Below are 24718 nucleotides of genomic sequence, written 5' to 3'. Positions count from 1 at the left end.
TTTCTCTGTTGTACTCTTACAGTTGCATACTACTCATAAAAATAGACTTGAACTGGCCGGGTGCGGTGGCTCACGCCTGTAATCTCAGCACTTTGGGAGGCCGAGGTGGGCAGATCACGAGGTCAGGAGATCGAGACCATCCTGGCTAACACAGTGAAACCCCGTCACTACTAAAAATACAAAAAATTAGCCGGGCGTGGTGGCGGGCGCCTGTAGTCCCAGCTACTTGGAAGGCTGAGGCAGGAGAATGGCGTGAACCCGGGAGGTGGAGCTTGCAGTGAGCCGAGATCGCGCCATTGCACTCCAACCTGGGTGACAGAGTGAGACTCCGTCTCAAAAAAAAAAAAAAAAAAAAAAGATTTGAACTGTTGCTTGACAACTTTTGTCCATTTTTAAATTATGTTTTAAACTTGATTTATTTTGAGATGGGGTCTTGCTGTATTCCCCAGGCTTGAGTGCATTGGCAATTCACAGGTGCAATTATATCACACTGTGGCCTCAAACTCCTAACCTGAAGGGATCCTCCCACCTCAGCCTCTGGAATAACTGGGAGTACAGGTGCACACCACCACACTCAGCTTAAACTTTATTTTTATTAGTTTCTAGGAGCTCTCCTTATATAAAGCACAAACTGTAAAACTTTTTTTTTTCAAGTTTTTCATTTGTCTTTTGAATTTCCCTATTGTGTTCTTCAAAAAATTATGTGGTCAAATTTATTTTTTCTTTTTTGACTTCTGGATTTTAAGTTGTACTACCTTTCCCTTATTCCATTGTTATAAATGAATTCACCCATTTTTGGGATTTTTAAGAAACAAAGTCAGACTATGAGCAGTTTTAGATGTACAGAAACTTGAAAAATTTACAGAAATTTGAGCAGATAGTACATAAAATTCGAGTATATCTCCTCCTTTATGTATAGTTTTCCCTATTATTAACATTTTGCATTAGTGTGGTACAGTTGTTACAATTGATGAACCAATATTGACATATTATTAACTAAAGTACATAGTTTACATTAAAGTTTCACTCTTTGTGTTCTACATTCTATAAGTTTTGACAAATGTATGACACATTTCTACCATTAGTGTCATACAGAATAGATTCACTGCCCCCAAAATGCTCTGTGCCTAACTGTTCATCCCTTCCTCTCTCCCCTACAAACCACTGATCTTTTTACTATCTTTGTAGTTTTTGTCTTTTCCAGATGTGATGTAGTTGGAATCATACAGCATGTAGCCTTTTCATCTTGGCTTCTTGCACTTAGTAATATGCATTTAAGGTTTCTGCATGTCTTTTCATGGCTTGATAGTTCATTTTTTTAATCACTGAATAATATTCCACTGAATGGATATACCACAGTTTAACCATTGACCTGCTGAAAGACATCTTGGTTGCCAAGTTTTGGCAATTATAAATGAAGTTGCTATTAACATCCATATATAGGTTTTTGTGTAGTCCTAAGTTTCCAACTCCTTTGGGTAAACATGAAAGGAGTGTGATTGCTGGACTGTGTGGTAAGATTATGTTTAGTTTTATAAAACATTGCTAGCTGCCTTCCAAAGTGGCTGTACCATTTCGCATTCCCACCAGCAATGAATGAAAGTTCCTGTTGTTCCACATCCTTGTCAGCATTTGGTGTTGTCAGTGTTCCATATTTTGGCTAGCATAATAGGTATATAGTGGTATCTCTTTGTTGTTTTAATTTGCATTTCCCTGATGACATATGATGTGGAGGATGTTTTCATATGCTTATTTGCCATCTGTCTATCTATCATGAGGTTAAGGTCTTTGGTTCATTTTTTAATTGGGTTGTTTGTTTTCGTGTTGAGTTTTGTATATTTTGGGTAACAGTGCTTTATCAGATATATTTTTCGCAAGTATTTTCCCCCACACCAGCCAGTTTGTGGCTTGTCTTTTCATTCTTTTGATTCTAGCAGTGTTTTAATGCTTTTTAAAAATATATGCCTGCGTACTTAAATTTATTACTGGAGATTTTATGTCTTTTTTTCTATTGTAAATGAATTTTTTCTTCTGTTATCTTCTAATACACAGAGACACACTGACGTATACAGACATATACTGATATGTTCTTATATAATATATATAAAAAAATATATCTTATCTATTATACAAGAGGTGTAACATATATACACATAATATACCTAGGTATTTTTTGTATATATGTATATACACACACACATATATATACTAGGTATTATATATAATATATTATTATATATAATATATTAATATATATTTAATTAATATATACATTTATATATAATATATAATAATATAATATATATACAATAATATATAATATACTATATATAATTTATATTATATATTATATATTAAATTTATATATAATATATAATATATTATACATATTTATATATAATATATAAAAATTATATATAATATATATAATATAAATATATAATATATAAATATATAACATAAATATATAAATATAAATATATATAAATACATATATAATATAAATATATAATATATAATATAAATATATATAAATATATAACTATCTATAATATAAATATATAATATATAAATATATACAATATAAATATATAATATATAATCTAATATATAAATATATAATATAAATATATAAATATATAATAAATATATAATATATGTAAATATATATAATATAAATATATATTATATATAGAATATATAAATATATAATATAAATATGTATAATATATAAATATATAATATATAATACATATAATATAAATATATATAACTGTATATTATATAAAAATGTATAATATATAACTGTATATTATATAAATATATAATATATAACTGTATATTATATAAATATATATAATATATAACTATATTATATATATAATATATAACCGTATATTATATATATAATATATAACATACGGTTATATATTTAATATATAACCATACGGTTATATATATAATATATAACCGTATATTATATATATAATATATAACCGTATATTATAGATATAATATATACTGTATATTATAGATATAATATATAATGTATATTATATAAATCTATAATCTATAATTTATAATATATATTATATAAATCTATAATCTACAATCTATTATATATTATATAAATATAAAATATATAAATATATATTATATAAATGTATAATATATTATATAATATAATATTTATATATTTGTATATGAATATAATATATCATATATAAATATATATTATATAATATATATTTATATAATATTATATATCATATATAAATAATATATAATATATATAATATATAAAGATATAATATATAATATATACATATAGTATATATAATATATAATATATACATATATAATATATAATATATACATATGTACATATATAATATATAATATATACATATATAATATATAATATATAATATATACATATATTATATATAATATATACATATATTATATATAATATATACATATATAATATATAAATATATAATATATAATATATAAATATATTATATATAATATAAATATATGAATATATATAATATATAATATATAAATATATAATATATAATATATAATATATAAATATATATAATATATAATATATAATATATATTATGTATAATATATAAATATATATTATATAAAAATATATAATATATATTTATAAATATATAATATATAAAAATATATATAATATATAATATAAATATATATTATATATAAAAATATATATAGTATATAATATAAATATATATTATATATAAAAATATATGATATATAATATAAATATGTTATATATAAAAGTATATATTATATATAATTATATTATATAAATATATAATATATAATATAAATATATATAATATATAAATATATAAATATATAATATATAATATAAATATATGAATATATTATATATAATATGAATATATAATATATTATATAAATTTATATTATATATTATATAAATATATATTTATATTATAGATATATATAAGTTTATATATATAAATATATAAATATGTATTATATAAATATATATAATATAAATATATATTTATATAAATGTATTATATATCTAATATATAAATATATAATATAAATATATATCTAATAAATATATATGATATAAATATATATCTAATATATAAATATATATAATATAAGTATATAATATATAAATATATATAAGTATATAATATATAAATATATATAATATAAGTATATAATATATAAATATATATAATATAAGTATATAATATATAAATATATATAATATAAGTATATGATATATAAATATATAATATAAATATATGATATATATAAATATATGTAATATAAATATATAATATATAAATGTAATAAATAAATTATATAAATAATTATAATATATCTAATTTATAAATTACATAAATATTAGATATATAATATATATCTATTATATTAGATATATAATATATTATATATGAGATATATAATATATATCTATTAGATATATAATATATATATGAGATATCTAATATAATATATATTAGATGTATAATATATATTATATTAGATATCTAATATAATATATATTAGATATATAATATATATCTGTTATATTAGATATCTAATATCTAATATATATATTAGATATATAGCTATATTAGATAGCTAATATATAATATATATATTGGATATATAATATATATCTATTATGTTAGATAGCTAATATATATATTAGATATCTAATACATATTAGATAGCTAATATATATATTAGCTATCTAATATATAATATATATTATATATAATATAATTAATATATTATATATAATGCCTATTATATATAATATATAATAGGTATCATATATTATATATAATGGATATTATATTATTATATATTATATATAATAGGTATCATATGTTACATAATAATATATATGTATCATATATTATATAGAATTGGTATTATATATAATAGGTATTATGTATAATATATATAATAGGCATTATATATAATAATATATAATAGGTATTTGTTTTTTCTTTTTATTATTATACTTAAAGTTTTAGGGTACATGTGCACAACGTGCAGGTTTGTTACGTATGTATACATGTGCCATGTTGGTGTGCTGCACCCATTAACTCGTCATTTAACATTAGGTATATCTCCTAATGCTATCCCTCCCCCCTCCTCCCACCCACCAACAGGCCCCAGTGTGTTCCCCTTCCTGTGTCCATGTGTTCTCATTGTTCAATTCCCACCTGGGAGTGAGAACTTGTGGTGTTTGGTTTTTTGTCCTTGCAATAGTTTGCTGAGAATGATGGTTTCCAGCTTCATCCATGTCCCTACAAAGGACATGAACTCATCATTTTTTATGGCTGCATAGTATTCCATGGTGTATATGTGCCACATTTTCTTAATCCAGTCTATCGTTGTTGCACATTTGGGTTGGTTCCAAGTCTTTGCTATATAATAGATATTGTATAGATAATATATATAATAGGTATTATATAGATAATATATATAATAGGTATTATATAGATAATATATATAATAGGTATTATATAGTTAATATATAATAGGTAATATATAGATAAAATATATAATAGGTATTATATAGATTATATAGAATAGGTATTATATAGATAATATATAGAATAGGTATTATAGACTATATATAAGAGGTATTATAGATTAATAGGTATTATAGATAATATATATAATAGGTATTATGTATATACACGCACACACATATATATATACACCTAGGTATCATATATATACCAGTATATGAAAGATTCACTTCTGCATACTAATTTTGTGTCTTTTGACCTTATGGATTTTTATTATAAATTGAAAAATGAACTAGTTACAACTATTATACTTATTAATAATAAACAAAATAGTATTTCACTTATAATAAGGATATTATTACTGTGACTTACTACTAAGCAATTTTTTTGTATTTATATTCTTGTCTTTTTTCTAAGATACTGTTATCTACTATTAGATATGTACATAAGAGCTGTGTATATATATATCATATATAATTCTTCTACATTTACATTTTATTAGTCAATAAACAGGCAAGTCAAAATTTCCTGGGATTGCCTCCATTTACAAAAATTCATTGACATACTTATTAAAATACATTAATTTTAACTAGTCAGTTATTTTTGTCCTAAATCCACTACTTAGCCTAATTCTTAATAAAGAGAAATATTTACAGATGTTTGGATTGTTCTCAAAATACTTGTTTATGAACTAAAATCCTGCATTAGAGAATATGTGTTACTTTATTTGGCTTGCTTTTTAAAAATGTATAACCCATGCTATTACTTTTATCCCAAAGCATTTGTGTTGTTCCTTACTTAGAATGTTTTGCTTGAGACCAGTGACCTACAGTTATACTTGGACTTTGCTACTTCGTCAACAGAAAAGATCATTGTTTTAGATAATTTGTTATTTTCAGAATATTGAATTGCAGAAAAAATTAAGTTAATAAAATCTGAGATAGAATAACAAGTGTAAACTTAGGGTGATCTTTATACTAATTGTTAATATTTGAAAGTATTTTTTGACCATTATTGTCAATTATGTACCTTTTTGGTAGGATATTTACAATATTGCTAAAACATCATTGATTTAAAATATAGCGACTTGTCAGTCTATTAAAATTTTCTCAGATTGATTTTGCAGGATATAGTAAGTGAAATAAATCAAATGGTTAGGGCATAGCATCATACTATTTACATAGGAGAGGGGGTGTTAAGCCCAAAACTCCAAAGAGTCTGAGTTGTTACCCTACTTGTGAGTCTGTGTAATATATCTATGTTATAGTCACATAGAAGACTTCTGAATTAGAGAATTGACCTTACGACAATAACAGCAGCCAGAGTAGCACGGTGGCGCTATCCTCATACCTAGTTCTCTACAGAATGACAAGGCAAGAGTCAGATGCTTATAACTATACATAGCAAGGTTTGAAGAAGGAGAACTTCAACATTATTAATCTCCGAGTTTATATAGGAGCTGGCACACTTACTCTTCCTCTCTGAAGAGAAAGTGCTTATCTTTTACTCTGGAATGTAAGAGCAGAAGAGGAAGGCCCCATCACTAAATATAAGCATTTGACTCTGGGGAAGAGAAGATAGTGTGTAGAAAAAACAAAAATCATTTTTCCTCTGCTCTCACAAAACATAGAATACTTCTGTGACCAGATGTTTGAGGAGTCTTCTCCACACACCAGCTCTGTAGCTGACATCAGCGGGGTGTCCTCTTATTCAATTCTGATGGTACTTACCTGAAGATAGTATCAGATCCTGCATGTGTTGAAGGCCAAGTCCCCATGACTGCCCCCTACCTGAGATGCCAGTCAGATAGGACAGAAGCTCCTATGCTTCTGTCTGAACAGCTATAAATTGGGGTTCTCATGGCTCCAACAAGCCCCTCATCGGGCTTGGCTGTTTCTCTAGAGTGGCTCACAGAACTCAGGGAAACAATTATTTACATTTATTGGTGTATTACAAAGAGTATCGCAAAGGATACAGATGAAAAGATGCATGGGGCAGGGCACATGGGAAGGGGCGTGGAGCTTCCATGCCCTCCCCTGGCATGCTGCCCTCCCCTGGCATGCCACCCTTCAGGAACTTCTGTGCATTTTGCTATCTGGAAGCTCGTCAAGCCCTGTCCCTTTGGGGTTTTATGGAGACTTTGTTATGTAGATATGATTGATTAAACCATTGGCCATTGGTGACCAACTAACCTTCAGCGCCTCACTCCTCCTCAGAGATTGAGGGTTAGAGCTGAAAGTCCTAACCCTCTAATCATGCCTTGGTCTTTTAGTGACCAGGCCTCATCCTGAAGCTATCTGCCAGCCATCAGTCAGCGCATTAGCATACACTAGACATCAGTTTGGTGGAGATTGTAAGGATATCAGGAGTTGCATGCCAGCAAACGGGGTTGGGGACCAAATACATATTTTACAATATCACAGATATGTTTTATTTCTCTTTGAATGGAAGCAGATGGCTCCTGGAGAAAAGGAAACAAGCCTAGAATGGGACTTCTCCATTTTTCTATCTTGCTAGATTTGATCTTCAGGAGACTTGGTCTGTGTAGGAGCACTGGGAGAGCCACACAGGATTTCCTTCTACAGGGGCACATGTAAATGCATATAGTATACATGTATATGGCGTATATATTACAAGGTTTCACAAAAACTGAACATATTGGTTGATAGGAATGATATGGGGAAGCTAGGGGTGGGGGATGAAGTAGACTCTAACTTTTTTGGTACTTTTTGTGTTTTGAACCCTGTAAAAGTATTACCACTTTGTGAAATAAATGACATTTAAATTAAAAATGAGAATTTGGATTTGTAGTCTAAAAATTCTTAACTCTGCCTTCTAAATATACAAAGTGAAAAGTGGTAGAATTGAGTAGTTCATTTACTATGTGAGGAAAATTTTACTTCCCAGCTTCTAGATGGGGTTAAGAATGGTAATACAGTTGGCCCTCCATATTCACAGGTTCTGCATCTGTGGATTCGACCACAAATGGATCAAAAATATTTGAAAAAGGCAATCAAATATAACAATACAACAGTAAAAAAAAATTTAAAATATAATATAACTACATAGCATTTACATTGTATTAGGTATGGTAAGTAAATAATTTAGAGATGATTTAAAGTATACAGGAAGATGTGCGTAGGTTATAGCAGATTCTCTGCCATTTTATATGGGACTTGAGCGTCCATGGGTTTTGGTATCCAAGAATCAATCCTGGATATCAATCCCCTGAGTATACTGAGAGATGATTGTATTTAGAAAAGGAAAGTAACAACAAATTTTTATTTTTATTTATTTATTATTATTATTATTATTATTATTTTGAGATGGAGTCTCACTCTGTCGCCCAGCCTGGAGTGCAGTGGTGCTATCTTGGCTCACTGCAACCTCCGCCTCCTGGGTTCAAGCAGTTCTCCTGCCTCAGCCTCTTGAGTAGCTGGGATTACAGGCATGTGCCACCACACCTGGCTAATTTTTTTTTTTTTTTGTATTTTTTGTAGAGACAGGGTTTTACCATGTTGGTTAGGCTGTTCTCAAACTCCTGACCTTGTGATCCACCCGCCTCGGCCTCCCAAAGTGTTGGGATTACAGGTGTGAGCCACCATGCCTGGCCCAACTAATTTTTATTGATTGAGAATACAAGCAATTTATATTTATTTTCCTTGTTCTTATGTGTTATACTTGCAGCCTCATGAGATTATTGTGATGATCAAAATAACACGTGAAAATAATGTGTTACGGATTTTGCCTAGTGCTCTAAAATGTTATTTATTTTTTATATATATAAATGCAGGAAGTTTTATTTATCGGTTAAGAAGAAAAAACAAATGTGAGTTCATGGTGTGGCAGTTGGTGGGGATATTTGCCATGAGGCAGCGGTTGCAATGAAAGGCCATTCTGTTTTTTTAGTTTCGCTCTTGTTGCCCAGGCTGGAGTGCAATGGCATGATTTCGGCCCTGTGCAACCCCCACCTCCTGGGTTCACACGATTCTCCTGCCTCAGCCTCACAAGTAGCTGGGATTACAGGCGCTTGCCACTATGCCCAGCTAATTTTTTTGTATTTTTAGTAGAGACAGGGTTTTACCATGTTGGCCAGGCTGGTCTCAAACTCCGGACCTCAGGTGATCCACCCGGTTCAGCCTCCCAAAGTGCTGGGATTACAGGAGTGAGCCACCACGCCCAGCCCATTCTTCTTTACCTGTACTCATTGTTGACTCCTAAGAATCCTCAGGCCAGGTGAGGTGGCTCACACTGTAATCCCAGCACTTTGGGAGCCTAAGGAAAGAGGATCACTTGAGGCCAGGAGTTCAAGACCAGCCTGGGCAATATAATGAGACCCCAGTCTCTACAAAAAGTTTTTAGAATTTAGCCAGGCATGGTGATGCGTGCCTGTCATCCTAGTTACTACTGAGGCTGAGACAGGATAATGGCTTGAGCCCAGAAGCTTAAGGCTGCAGTGAGCTATGATTTTGCCATTCAGCCTGTGTGACAGAGCAAGACCCTCAAAAAAATAAAAATAAAAAATCAAATGATGCAAAAGAAAAAAATCATCAAATGATGCAAAAAGAAAAGATAATCCAGTAAGAAACAGTGAAATCTCATTAACTCTTTATTAAGATATGGTACTACTTCTTGTGACAATACTGTATTTTGTCAGAAAATAGAAATTCCTGTCCCTTTATGTTAACATACTACTCATAACATGAACTTCAAGTATTAGAAGGATTATTTTTAACTGTCATAGTTTCTACTAATATTTTATTCTTTAACATATTATTGCAGAGCTTAAGGATTGAGTGTTTAGGCATTGTTACTGTAGAACCTCGGGGGAAAGTTACTTTTACAGCTGTCCTCCTCTAAAACTCCTGAACTGTGCCCATGCTGTTCTCTTCTGAATAGGCATTGAGCGATTGCTCATTCTTTTATCTGTATCAGATTTGTTCCTATACAATATTGTTCCTGTTCGATAATGACATACTTTTTACTGGGAAATTATAAGAAAAAATTGCTTTTCTTGGATATGAGTTCCTCACAGCTCTGTTAATTGGTATTAATGGTTATATCTCCAAACTGCAAATTTTTATAGAAAGTGCTTCTACCAGTACATATGTGGTACATGACATATATTAGGTGCTTAAATTTTGAATTTGTAGATGATGAATTTGGAAGTTTTACTTTTTGGTTGTTAAAAATGGGAAGATCAGAAATACTCTTAAATTTTAAGGTCGTAAAATTATTTCTAGTAGTAAGAATTTTATAAGACGCAAGCTATTAGGAGAATATATAATTAATGACAAAAGACTAAGAATGATATTTGTGAACTTTATTATTGTACTCTTAAGAGGTGGCTTCTACCTGTTTGGTTTGTTTTTAATCTGTGTTAATTTAGAAATACTTATTAAAAGACTTTGGGATATTTCTTTTTATATGTGAATCTGTCCAGTCATAATACACAGTAATTAATTTAGATAAAAGTAATTTATTTCTCTCTGTCTTTTTTTTCCTGGGGGTTTTGGTATGGTAAAACATTTGCATTTTCCTTTTTGTTGTGTTCTGAGAATTTGAATGATGACAGAAATGTAATACAAAAATTGTGTCTCAAAAAAGATTGAGTTGCTTGCTGCTCTAAAAGTAGGGTCAGGTAGACCCTTTGTTGTTTTTCTTTCTGACACCCACTCAATTCTTGGCCAAATATCTTATCTACCTAATAGTTACTGCAGGAAAATCTCAGGAAAAGCATGCCAAAGAAAACGAAGGCCTTTCTGGGACACGAAGAACCTAGTTAGAGCAGCCCCAGGCTGTTTTACCCCATCAATAGAGCAAGAAAATCCCAAGAGAGACTTTTCCTTTAACCCATTTTTGTCAGTATTTCTCCTCTTTGGAACTGGAGTAAGGGAGCACAGGCTGTGGAATGGATCCTCATATTCTGAAAATTAATATATTAAGGAATATATTAAAGTGAGGAAGCCATTGGGAAAAATCATAGGGATCATTACATTATGAATGTCATTAGTTTTGGTTATTATTATGTCATGGATAATGACTACTTAATGAGCTTTGGGACATTAGGCAGGGTAACCTCTTTAAGCCCCATGAACTTATCTTTAAAATGGGGTTAATGATAGTTCTGCTTTCAGATGGTTGCCATGAAAATTAAACAAGACAGAGTGCATTGCTGAGGGTTTTTAGTTATAAGCCCTAGAATCTGGGTCTGACTGGCTTAAGCAGAAAAGGATTTGGAGTGGATATAGGAAATCTCAGCCTTGCTAGAAGGGCTAGAGAACTGGATTCAAAGGTTAGACAGCTCTGGATACAGTGAAAATTATGACACAGAGTGGGTCTGAGGAGGACAGCTGCATTATTGCTGAGCATTGGATACTACAGCTTGCATTACCTGCATTGGGGCTGTGACTAACAATTGTCATTGCTACCTTTGAAGCCAGCTGTTACTGCCACTGCTTCTTGAAATAATTCTTTACTGTTCCTTGTTCTTGGTATCGCCTGCTCCTGCTTCAGAATCTCAGGCAAGTGATTCTTTGTCAGATAGTCATGCCTTGTAGCAACGAGCCTGGGAAAGCAAGGTTGATAATATCAGCTTTCACTTGGGCTCTGCCTACCTTGAAGACTTAGAAAACTGGACAAAGCAAAAGGGAGTGGGCAGCCCCCAAATTGATAAATTGCCACTATTTATAAAGTGCTTAGTACTATGCCTGGCATGTGGTAAGTACCTAATAAATATTTGCCAGTCTTTATTGCAAACAATGGTTGGGGAGGGTTGTATACTCAGACTTAATTTTTGAAGCAAACAGATTGGAGATAATAAAACAATAAAAGTCATGACTAGGTGAATGTAATTTCCAAGCTTAGAATTTACATGGTAGTCCAATTAGGTTAACTAGATTGTACCTCCCAACTGTTTTGAAGTAACTGAAGAGTGATTCTGGACTTGTTAGCCAAAATGTATAGGCAGCCAACAGCTCAGCTTGCCACTGAGACTCCATTGCCATTCTTTAGTTGCCACCTTTCCACATGGTTTCCCATTTTTATAAATGGTTGGTAATATAATTTAGAAAATCCTGGCCTTGGTGTCAGAAGCTCTACCAGCAACTAGAAGTATGATTTGGAGCAGGTTACTTAGTCTCTCAGATTGTTGCCTGTGTGTGAATATGTGTGTAATACTGTTCCAGAAGTATTGTTGAGAGGTTAAATGAAAACCTGAAAATACCTAGCACATAGTGAATACTGCTCAGTAAGTATTTCTTATAAAAACAAAACAAGAGTCCTGGGAATGATAGAAGATCGTTTTACATTTCTTTTAAAAAGTGGAAGAAATCTGTAATGAATGGGTAAATATTTAAGCCAGCATAATTTAGGGCAGCGCTTTCAGGGTGCCCACTGAGTGGAAATGTTTTTATAGTAATACTAAGGCATTATTTGGCTTTTTCACTTTCATTCCCTTATGAATTGGGGTTCTAGAGGCTACATGATGTGTGATGCCACAACAGATTGGATACAGGAGCAGAAATGAAAATCCAGCTGTCTTCTATTTAGTCCGATATTAAAGATATTTGCAAAAATGTAAAACAAGGCCAGGCGCAGTGGCTCACGCCTATAATCCCAGCACTTTGGGAGGCCGAGGCAGGCGGATCATGAGGTCAGGAGTTCGAGACCAGCCTGGCCAATATGGTGAAACTCCATCTCTACTAAAAATACAAAAAAAAAAAAAAAAAAAAAATAGCCAGGCGTGGGTGTGCGTGCCTGTAGTCCCAGCCACTCGGGAGGCTGAGGCAGAAGAATCACTTGAACCCAGGGTGGGGAGGTTGCAGTGAGCCAAAATTGTGCCACTGCGCTCTAGCCCAGGTGACAGAGCAAGACTCCGTCTCAAAAAAAAAGTAAAACACCATTCTTCTCACTAAGTTTTCCTTCGGTTTTGTAAATTTTAGTTATTTTTTTAAATAAAAAGTGTTTATGTTAACATGCAATGGTGTTTATTTTTAAAAGAGTTAATAAATATTTTAAAATTCCTATTTTAATTCCTATTTTGTCAACTATTGATAAACGTAACTTACATAAACAAAAGCTCCTTGAGGACCTCAATAATTTTAAAGGATATAAAAGTTTCCTGAGACCAAAAAGTTTGAGAACTGCTGTATTAGGAAAAACTTTATAGGAGGAAACGATGTTTGACTAATTTATTTGAAGTATTTGAGTGAACCTTTGTTTATTTAAGTATGTGGACCTGCAACATGAAAATTTTGAAAAGTTTTCAAAATTTTTTGAAGTTTAGCCTATCAAAAATACATACTTATGCACATGGGGATTAAGTGGAATGAGTTGTTAGGGGTAGAGAATTTATATAGAATAGACAACTTTATTTATTTTTATTTTTATTTTTATTTTATTTCATTTTTTTGAGACAGAATCTCACTGTGTCGCCCAGGCTGGAGTGCAGTGGCGCGATCTCGGCTCACTACAAACTCCTCCTCCCGGGTTCACGCCATTCTCCTGCCTCAGCCTCCCGAGTAGCTGGGACTACAAGTGCCCGCCACTGCGCCTAGCTAATTTTTTGTATTTTTAGTAGAGACGGGGTTTCACCGTGGTCTTGATCTCCTGACCTCGTGATCCGCCTGCCTCGGCCTCCCAAAGTGCTGGGATTACAGGCGTGAGCCACTGTGCCCGGCCAGAAGTAGACAGCTTTAAAAAAGGGATAATTTTGGGTGAATAAATATGATTAGTCAGTCTGATTTATACACTGAAAGGATGATTCGGAAGAATTAGGGTCAAGTGGAAAGATCACTGGACTAGGACTGAGAACACCTGTTCTGTATTCTGTCCCTGGCTTCCTGATTCAATAAATGCATTTTGAGTAAGCTCTTCAGTGTTTTGAACTTCCAGTTCTTCAAATAAAGAATGGGAGTAAATAATTCCTGCCCTACTTTTTCTTTCATTCATTCAATAAATATTTATTGAATATAGTGTACTAGGCTGTATTATAAGTTTTTACAGATATAGTGATAAAATATGCAAAATCCTTGCCTCAAGGGCATGAGAGTTTAATGAGAAAGGTAGAGATAAGTAAATATATAAATAATTATTAAGTTGTAATAAGTACTATAAAGGAATCAACTAGTGAAATGAGAGGAAAATGTTACAGGCTTACTTACACAGGACCAACAGAGAAGACTTCTCTGAGGCAACGATGTTTAATCTGAGATCATACTTATGAAATGGAGCAAAAGGAATAGCTTCCAGCAAAGAAAACTGTGTGCAGAGGCTCTGAGGTTTGCCTAGAATGTTGTAAACATGAGGAATGGTAGAACAAAATGAGGTTGAAGAGGCAGACAAGGTCTAGGTCTTGTCAGACCTTATAGGCCATGCAAAGAAGCCTGCTGTTTAGGTTTGTGAAGGGCTTAAATGTGTTCAAGGCTGAGAGATCTGTGTGGGATTATTTGACCAGACTAGGGTGTTAGTGAATACAGTTTTAATCTGTTGAGACCATTGTAATACAGAATGAACATCGTCTCACAACTGTCCCTGGTTGATGTTCTCAGAGACAGATTAATGATCTGGAGAGTGATTCTAATTTAGTATTATTAAAATGCTTACATTATTACTACTGAAAATTTATTCAATGGAGATATATTTCTCTTTTGGTTAGGTTCTTTAACAGAAGTGTAGTGTAACGAAATACATATCAGATTTTTCTACTAATTATATCTGTATTTATTTCAGTGCTCTTCTTTTTAATGAAGTGAAATATATTACCAACCTGGAAGACCTTCAGAACATAGAAAATGCTCTGAAAGGAAAAGCAAATATTATATTCTCATATGTAAGAGCCATTGGAATACCAGGTATTCTTTAACTTTTGCTTTAATCTTTGCTGTGCCTGTGTACTTATGTATGTTGAAGTACTTAAAATAGTGTATTTTCTGACTACAGTCGTAATATTTAAAATAAATCTGAAGCATCTTTACTATTACGCTGTTTTTCTTTAAATGGGCAGCATAATACAGTGGTTGAATAAGAACTCTCTAGGTTAGACTTTCTGCCATACTGATTACTTGTAGTGAGCCCTTGGACAAGTTACTTAACTTCAATTTCCTAGTGATTAAGATGGGGAAAATAAATTGTGCCTACCTGTTAGTGTAATTGTGAGAATCAAATGAACTTTAATGAATAATTAAAATAAATTATTTTAATTAAATATTTAAATGAATAATTAAATGGTTCCTGGAGTATAGTAAGTACTCTGAAAGTGTTAGCTATTTCTTTTTTATTTCCTTATAGCCCTCCTCTACCTGGTATAGTAGTTTCCAGTGTTCACTAAATAATGTTGACTAACTTAGATTGGAAGGAGCAAAGATAGAGTAAGGGAGAAAAATAGGAAGTTATTGCAATAAGTCAAGCAAGAGATGATGCTGGGTGGCTTGGACCAGGGTGATGGCAATGGAGGTGGCAATAAATTTGAATTTTAGCAGTGTTTGGGAAGTAAAGCTAACTGAGTTTGCTGATCTATTGGATATAGATTGAGAAATAGTGGAGACAAGGGTGGTTCTGGGGTTTCGGCCTGAGCTACTTGAAAGGTGAATTTGCTAGCAACTGAGGTTCAGAAGACTGGGAATAGATAGTTTGGAGAGGAAGCTCTTGGAATTCACTTTTTGACATCATACTTGTGAAATTCCCAATAGACATTCAAGTAGAGATATGAATATGGTAGTTGGGTATTACTAGACTGCATTTCATGTTGGGAGTATGGACTAGGGATGTAAATTTGAGAAATAAAGTTGTGAGACCAGAAGAGATCACTGAGTGAGTCTAGATGGAAAGGAGAAGACTGAACCTATTAGATACTTCAACATTTATGGATCAGTAAGGTAAGGATGAACCAGTAAAGGAGACAGAATGAATGTGGTAGAAGTGCCCAGTAAGCAAGGTAAAGATAGAGTTTTAAGGAAGAGAGCAGGAACAATTGTGTTAAATGATGCTGAAAGGTTGATTTAAGATCAGAAGTGCCAAGTGGCCATTATGCCTACCTAGCAGTATAGAAGTTACTGGTGACCTTGACAAGCACAGTTTCTGTAGAGTGGTAGGGGTTTAATGCCTGATAGGAGGGATATAAGACAGAATAGGTAGAGAGCAATTGAAGACTGAACACGGAGACTTGTTAGAAAAGTTTTGCTATTGGGAAGGAGAAAAATGGGGCACTGGCTGGAAGAATATATGGGGTTAGGAGAATAATTTTTTGAAAAGCATATTTGTATGTTAACGAGAAAGATCTGGTAGGAAAGGGGAAATGCCTCACACAGGAAAAAGAGGGGAGAGTTGGTGGAGCAAAGTTTTCGAGTAGGCAAGAGAGGATGGAGTCTAGCGAACAAGGGCAGGAGTTGTTCTTGGGTGGGAGCACATAAGGTTCATCTCTGGTAACCAGAGGGATGAGAAAATATGGACATCCATTCAGCCAAGTGGGTGGATAGATATGGTGCTAAGAGTTTATAAACTTTTTTTGTTGTTTTTTAATTGGTTGTTTGTTCTCAGTGAAATAGACACAAAATCATCAGCTAATTTGAGGGAAGAGTTGAGAGAGCTATTTCAGAGGCCTGGAAATAAAGAATGGTTGTTAGGCAGCAATAATAGTTAATATCAGCAATTTAAAGTGACACCATTAGCGTGGTGATGCTAGCTTGTTTTGGCTTCCCTCCCCCTCTCCCCAGCTATGTTTCTTTTTGCAGCTGTAAGTATTGAACAGGCTGAACACTGAGTTAACCTGGATTACATTTTTTAGCCTAAAAAACGGGGAGGGAAATTATTATAAAGATTGACCAGGGAATTTAAGCTTAATTAGAGGGAAAGAGAAGACCAGAGGGGGAGGACCTATGGATTTTAGGTCCCGATGGGTTAGAGTTGTGAGCTATACAGAGTGAGCTGGAGATGTGTGTTTGTGTGGGGGAGGAGGGAAATTATGGAGGGGATTGCATTAATTGGTGATTGCGAGGTGTAGAGTTAGTGGTTAAGATGTGATTGAAGAAGGATGACTGGAATAAAGAAGGCCAAGGCCTGAGAGGCTGGGATTTTGAAAGGATCATCTACCTGGATAATAATAAAATTCCCAAGGATTATGACAGGAGTAGTACTAGAGAGAGTGACAGTGTGACAGAAGCTAAATTCTTCATGGAATGACGGGAAATGATCCTGGCTGGGGTGTTTTGGGTGACTCCAAGGTGGGGTGGTGAGTGGAATGATCTGATGATATGCAGTTCAAGTGCTAGGAGAGTATGTGGGGGATGGGAAGATAATTGTCTGGAAATGACAGTGAGGAGAAAAGGGAAAATAAAACCTGAAAAGGAGGAATCATGAAAGAAATACTTCAAGAAAATTTCCCAGAACTGAAGGATTTGAGCTTCCAGATGGAAAGGACCCATTGAGTCCCAGCATAGTGGATGACCACAGAGCCACACTAAGATGTCCTATTTTGAAATTTTAGAATATTAGATGAAAAGACTACTCTAAAATCTTCCAGAGAGGAAAGAAGAGTTTGTAGTTCAAGGATTGAGAATGAGAATGGCATAGAACTTCTTAAATTGCTGTACTAGAAATGGAAGGAAATGGAGCAGTGTTTTCAGAATTCTCAGGGGAAATGGGAAATGACTAGAACCTAGAATTCTGTACCCAGCCAACTATAGTTAATTTTGAAAATAAAATTAAGACGCTTTCAGATGTGCAGGACTGCAAAAGTTGTCTATTCCATATGTCCTCTCTCAGGAAGGTGTTAGATAATGGGCACAAGGAAGCAATAAAGAAGACGATATTGGATAACAGGCAAAAAGGACCCAACACAAAAGAGGGAGTAAGAGAATCCTCAGGATGGCAGTTGTGCAGCAGGCTAGGTAGCAAGAGTTCATATTGGAGCAAATCAGAAGGCTCTGCAGAAATGTTTACCAGAAGATTGATTTGATAGTATACTTGATATATTTGAAGTATTGAGAGAGTTAGAAAATTGTGGAAGAGTTTAGGAAGAAATTAGAAAAAAAAACAAAATTTTTAAAAAGATAGTTATAACTATAGTGAAGAAGTTGCTCAAAAAGGGAAAGTGGCCATTCTGTACCATATGGCTTATCTGCAAATAGTATTTACTGAGTCAACAAATACTGGATATTGATCTAATAAAAGTTAGAACTATATTGGGAGAGTTGGGATGGGATATGTTTGCATTTGTGGAGCTGAGTTTCAGGAAAGAGATGATTTGTCATCTTCCACAGTAGGAAGTCAACAGATAATACTAAAACTCTTATTATATATATTAAGTTATATATGATACACACACACACACACACACACACACACACGTATGAAATCAAGAGTTGAGATAAAAGAAATAAGAGAAGAAGAAATGAAAGTGCTTGTCCCTTGGGAATTGGAAATGCAATAGAGGGTGGGGGAGTGGCTATTTTTCTTAATATGCCTTGTAAGATTATTGTTTTCTTCCAATGTAAGTTTGATTAAAAAAACTAACCCAGAAATAATATACACAGACAACATACACAAAACCTAACATGAAAGTTGTATGGTGGATTCATATTCTCTTCCCTACTGCTGGAAAGAAACTACCACAAGTTTGCTGTATATTATATGCCTTGTAAAATTATTGTTTTCTTTCAGTATAAGTTTGATTAAAAAAACTAACCCAGAAATAATATACACAGACACATACACAAATAAAACCTAACGTGAAAGTTGTATGGTGGATTCATATTCATACTAGAAAGAAACTACCACAAGTTTGTTGTATATTATATTCTCAAGTAAAAACTCATTTTCTACTCCCTCTGAATTCTTCTCTTACCTTGAATAGAATAGACTTTTTATAACTTCTTTTAACTGCCTGCATTTTCCCAACTAGTATCCCTGTGACGGATTTTTCTTTAAATATAGTAGAACATAAAGGAGTGTAGCATAATATTCAGAATAGAAGTTTACATAGAGTCACACAAACTATTTTTTCCTGTCTTCCAACTCCTTTTATCTCTTCTTCAGAGCACAGAGCCGTCATGGAAGCCGCTTTTGTGTATGGGACTACATACCAATTTGTCTTAACCACAGAAATTGCTCTTTTGGAAAGTATTGGGTATGTATAAAAAGCACATGTCAACAATTTAAAGGTTTTTTTTTTTTCTTCTTCACTTATTTCACATTACTTAGCATTTCCATTATGCTCCCACAGCATGGGCTTAGATAAAGGAACCATAGCAGATGTGAATATATAAATTAAACCTGAAATCCCCTTTATTACTGTAGTCTGCTGTATTACAGTCTTAAAATATACAGAAGCGATGTTAGACTAAGGTAACGAAGGCAGTGTGGATAAGCCACAAGATGTGAGTGGCCAAGCGGGATATCTTAGGAATGGATCTCCTGTGGTGATCAGATAGGGGGTAAAATAACAGCTTTCAAAATGAAGCTTCAGAAATTCTTTGTGAGACTCTTGTAAGTTACTTTGTCATAATAATCTTAAATGTATTTAGGTACAGTTTTTGAACAGAATGTTTGAATGTTTATTTTTCTTGTCTAGTTTATAATTTTAGGTAGAAGCCTACTTTCCACACTTTTTGGCTGGGCAACCTAGGGTTAAAGTTTTCTTTCTTTTTTGTTTGACTTCAAAATGCTCTTCAGGAAAATTAATCCAAAACAGGGCACGATGGTGATTGTATGACCTTTTAATGCCATCCAAGAGTTTTTAATGAGCCCACCTGCTGACCTCTCAGGAAACAGCAGCTATATGATATGCCACACACAAAAGTTTAAAGCCCAGATGTTTTACAGCTCTACATTTAGATGCTAGGGCATAGCAAACTGATAAGGTGAAATGACTTTTGAGGGAAGGAGAGTAGGCAGAGAAGAAAGTTTCTACAAAGAGAAGTTATGTTTTTATTGCTCTGTATGACATTGACCAGCATTCCTTTTTCCATTAGTCTCTCCTTATTGACCTGTCTCATTCTGCTGATTCTGTCTTTAATGAGTTAAATAAAATGGATGCATGCTCACTGTTTGTCTGTACTGCTGATTTCCCATCCTGGAATGGGTGAAGCCTTGTTATTCTCCATACCACAGTGATTGCATGCTAGCCCCACAGTTTCTCTGAGAGTTAGTTGTTTGTATTCTCTCATGTTACCAGCCTCTATATTTTTTAGTTAATGAATAATTGCAAATAATAGTGATATTAAAACATAAAGAGGTGGTTATTTATTGGCAAGGTATAGGTCCTATTATTTGCCTTACACATCCTGTTCAGTAAGTTATACATATATATATAATATATGTGTATATATACTGTATATATATATATATATATATATACACACACACACACAGAATATGTATATATATTCTGACCTAAGACTAAGGCATGGTATTGTTCTGTAAGATTTTTTTGCTTTTCCCATTTTTTAAATGGGAATTTAAAAATGCACAGTTATCTTCTTATCCTGTTTTTCATTTGCTTTTGAATATATGATGTATTGGGGAAGTTTGGAATATCATTTCTTCATGGGTAACAAGATGGTGATGAGTCATCCCTGGACCTGAGGTTACAGGGAAAGACTATGGATTCTGAATACAGTGGTGCTGTGATATCACTTCTGGATAAAGTAGTTGGCTATTTGGGTTATCTCCTAATAGGAGTGAGGTGAATACATTCTTTCTTTCACTTGTTGATTCTTTCATTCAGCAAATATTTATTGAATGCTTTCTATGTGATGTAGACTCTATTCTAGTTTCTGGCATTATAACATCAGTTAAGGCTAGTATATTGCTGCATCATATTGGATCTGAGTGTGTTTGAAATTATTTGTTAAGAAAAGCGTTTATGATAGGTAGTAAAAGAGATAGCATGCCACAGACTCCAGTACTTTCTGCTACTTCCCTATATTCCCTTCCTAAAGGATCTGTGGGCCAAGAAGGGTATTAGCCATGCCCCATACATGTCACAATCCGTTAAATCAGAGGTGGACACCTGACCTAGGGCCCGCCAATCCACTGGCTTACTTGAGCAAATGAGAGAGATGAGAGATCCTCTCTCCCAGGAACTTAGAACTGGACATGGAAAAACTGGATTATACAACATGGTAGCTGTTTTGCTCACAGGAATGTTTTGCCCACTTATAAGTAAAACAGAAAGGTGTCTTCCCAGATTGAATTCAGAGCTGAAAAGTGTTAATATGGCAAACGAAGGTCCCTGAACGCTTGCTGTTCAGGTCTCTACATTTATTCTCTGACTTTTCTCTGATCCAGTTATTTGAATTTTCCTTATATTCTGTGAGATTCTGTTATAAACTTCAAATAAGTTTCACTGTTTTTGTTTTCTGTTATCTGCAAGCAAATGATCCCTGATAAAATAATTTTCCAACATTCTTCTGTTGTTTCAGAGGCTGTGATATGGAGTCCAGCCTTAACTAAGACCTCCTGCACTCAATACTTTCCTTTCAGCAGTATGTGACTATTCAGGAATCTCCTCAACAAGTTATATGCTTTCATTGCATCTTAGCTTTTGTTTGAAATGCTCATTTGTCCTATCTTATTGGAGGGGGAATTCTCTCCCTTTTTGTTTTTTAAGCTCTGCGATAATCTCCGTTTTCTTCCCCTTCCTTCTCCTTCCTAATTTGAAGCAGAAAGAAATATTTCCTTGTTCCTTATAGTATTTTTGCATATTATAGCACTTACAAACTACATTTTAATTGTTTGACTAACTATATCTCTTTCAAGGATGTAATTGTTTTATTTACCTTTATCTGTTGTGTTCAGCACAGGGCTTAACCCATAGTAGGGATTAAGTAAATCTCTGAGTGACTATTTCTTTAACCATTGAATTGATTAGAAATTACTTTGTAATTAAATTTGAAATCAGTGAACCTTGTCAGCTCAGTTTAAATGTGTCTCAAGAATTAAAATAGCATTTAAAAAATAAAATTTTGTAGTATTTTGCCAAACCCTACTAATGCCATATGGATATTTCTAAAATTCTGTTTTAATTTTGGCAAACCTTATCTCCACTATAAGTTTATCTTTGAATTCTCATACTGAAGGGAATGTGAAAGCTCAAATTATAAGCCATATTTGCTGAGTTTTGTAATATTTCAGATACAAACTCACAAACTCCCACAAACTGTCACATGGTTTCTATTTTAGAATGTTTTGGCTGAGGTTTATTCAAAACAGCTTTGGGTTTAAATTAAATTTAGAAAATTTGCATTACAAAGCTTCATTTAGCATAGCTCTAGAAAAGCAACTATATTTGAAGATAATCTCATTGTCCGCAAGGTGACAGCCTTTTATGGAAGAAAGGTTATAGGCTTGCCTATAACCTATTATAATTTAGAAACTACCATATTAAAGAGTTCAGCAAAAAAAAATTGTTTATACAACTCATGTGGTTTGTTCAGATATTAAGGTTAGTTTTCTTTAATATCCTATATCTCCTTTTTTGCCCAAGTTCATTTAACTTTATACTTTTTCAGGCTTTTACCAATCAAAAGCATGAGACTTAAGACAAAATTTATTGTTACATCTTATTGGATGGTAGAAGGATCACATATTGAACTTCATTAAGTTAATTAATTTTTAATTTGTAGCTCTGAGGATGTGGAATATGCACATCTCTACTTTTTTCATTGTAAACTAGTCTTGGACTTGACCCAGCAATGTAGAAGAACACTAATGGAACAGCCATTGACTACACTGAACATTCACCTGTTTATTAAGACAATGAAAGCACCTCTGTTGGTATGTGTCTTATTTTATATTTTTATTTGCTTTCTACTGCCTGTATAATTGCAAAAGGTATGTGTCTTATTTTAACATAAAATTTATTAACTTTTGATTTATAGGTGCATGTTTTACTAGATGAATGACAGTTATAGCTTTTCCCTTTATTTTTATTTTGAGGGATTTAGGAATAATTATTAAAGGTAGAATAGAAGATAGACTGTCCATTAAATGACATTTTAATGCCTTCATATATTATTGCATTGAAATCCAAATAGAGCATTGTGTAAGTGAAAATATTCTGTGGTAGTAATAATGAACTCTGGGTCTTGGTGAGCACTCACAGATCACAAAGACCACATCATGGTTAAGAAAAGACCTCTTTTATGAATGCTTTGATCACTATTTTAAAAGTTGGTAGATATTAGAACCATAGGATTTCTGATGCTCCAGTTTCCTTGCCATTAGCCTGAAAGAATGTTGTAGAGACACTAGGTGATGGTGATCAGCAAACTGTTCTCTCCGAAAAGTTGAAGGGTTGTGCTGAGCATATGTAAAATCTTCAGTAGATATTCTCATTCAGTATGTCTTTTTTAAAATATAAAAATGGTGCATGTGTATTATAAGTAATCCAAACATTGCAGCCAAGTATGAAGGAAAAGTTGTTATTTATTTATTTATTTTTTTTTTATTATTATTATACTGTAAGTTTTAAGGTACATGTGCACAATGTGCAGGTTTATTACATATGTATACATGTGCCATGCTGGTGTGCTACACCCAATAACTCGCCATTTAGCATTAAGTGTATCTCCTAATGCTATCCCTCCCCCCTCCCGCTACCCCACAACAGTCCCCAGAGTGTGATGTTCCCCTTCCTGTGTCCATGTGTTCTCATTGTTCAATTCCCATCTATGAGTGAGAACATGCGGTGTTTGGTTTTTTGTCCTTGTGATAGTTTACTGAGAATGATGATTTCCAGTTTCATCCATGTCCCTACAAAGGACATGAACTCATCATTTTTTATGGCTGCATAGTATTCCATGGTGTATATGTGCCACATTTTCTTAATCCAGTCTATCGTTGTTGGACATTTGGGTTGGTTCCAAGTCTTTGCTATTGTGAATAGTGCCGCAATAAACATACATGTGCACGTGCCTTTATAGCAGCATGATTTATAGTCCTTTGGGTATATACCCAGTAATGGGATGGCTGGGTCAAGTGGTATTTCTAGTTCTAGATCCCTGAGGAATCACCACACAGACTTCCACAATGGTTGAACTAGTTTACAGTCCCACCAAGAATGTAAAAGTGTTCCTATTTCTCCACATCCTCTCCAGCACCTGTTGTTTCCTGACTTTTTAATGATGGCCATTCTAACTGGT

General features: G+C 32.9%; 1 protein-coding gene across 6 annotated transcripts in view; it reads left to right on the top strand.

Moving 5' to 3' along the window:
• Positions 1-24718, top strand: part of TXNDC16 (thioredoxin domain containing 16) — a 460012-nt gene that overhangs the window by 19719 nt on the left and 415575 nt on the right. For 5 of the 6 annotated variants that reach the window (XR_010137039.1, XM_063715845.1, XM_054530667.2 and 2 more), the window contains exons 7-9: positions 15309-15430; positions 19611-19701; positions 23201-23351. Coding sequence is in view for 5 of the 6 variants with exons in the window: in XM_063715845.1 (XP_063571915.1) it covers positions 15309-15430; positions 19611-19701; positions 23201-23351 (364 nt within the window). In the remaining variant the exon portion in view is untranslated. The remainder of the gene's footprint in view (positions 1-15308; positions 15431-19610; positions 19702-23200; positions 23352-24718) is intronic. The other variant, XM_054530668.2, reaches the window with a different exon arrangement.

The sequence above is a fragment of the Pongo abelii genome, chromosome 15 (assembly GCF_028885655.2).
Source record: "Pongo abelii isolate AG06213 chromosome 15, NHGRI_mPonAbe1-v2.0_pri, whole genome shotgun sequence".
Lineage (NCBI taxonomy): Eukaryota > Metazoa > Chordata > Mammalia > Primates > Hominidae > Pongo > Pongo abelii.
This window is presented reverse-complemented; position numbering and strand designations above follow the sequence as displayed.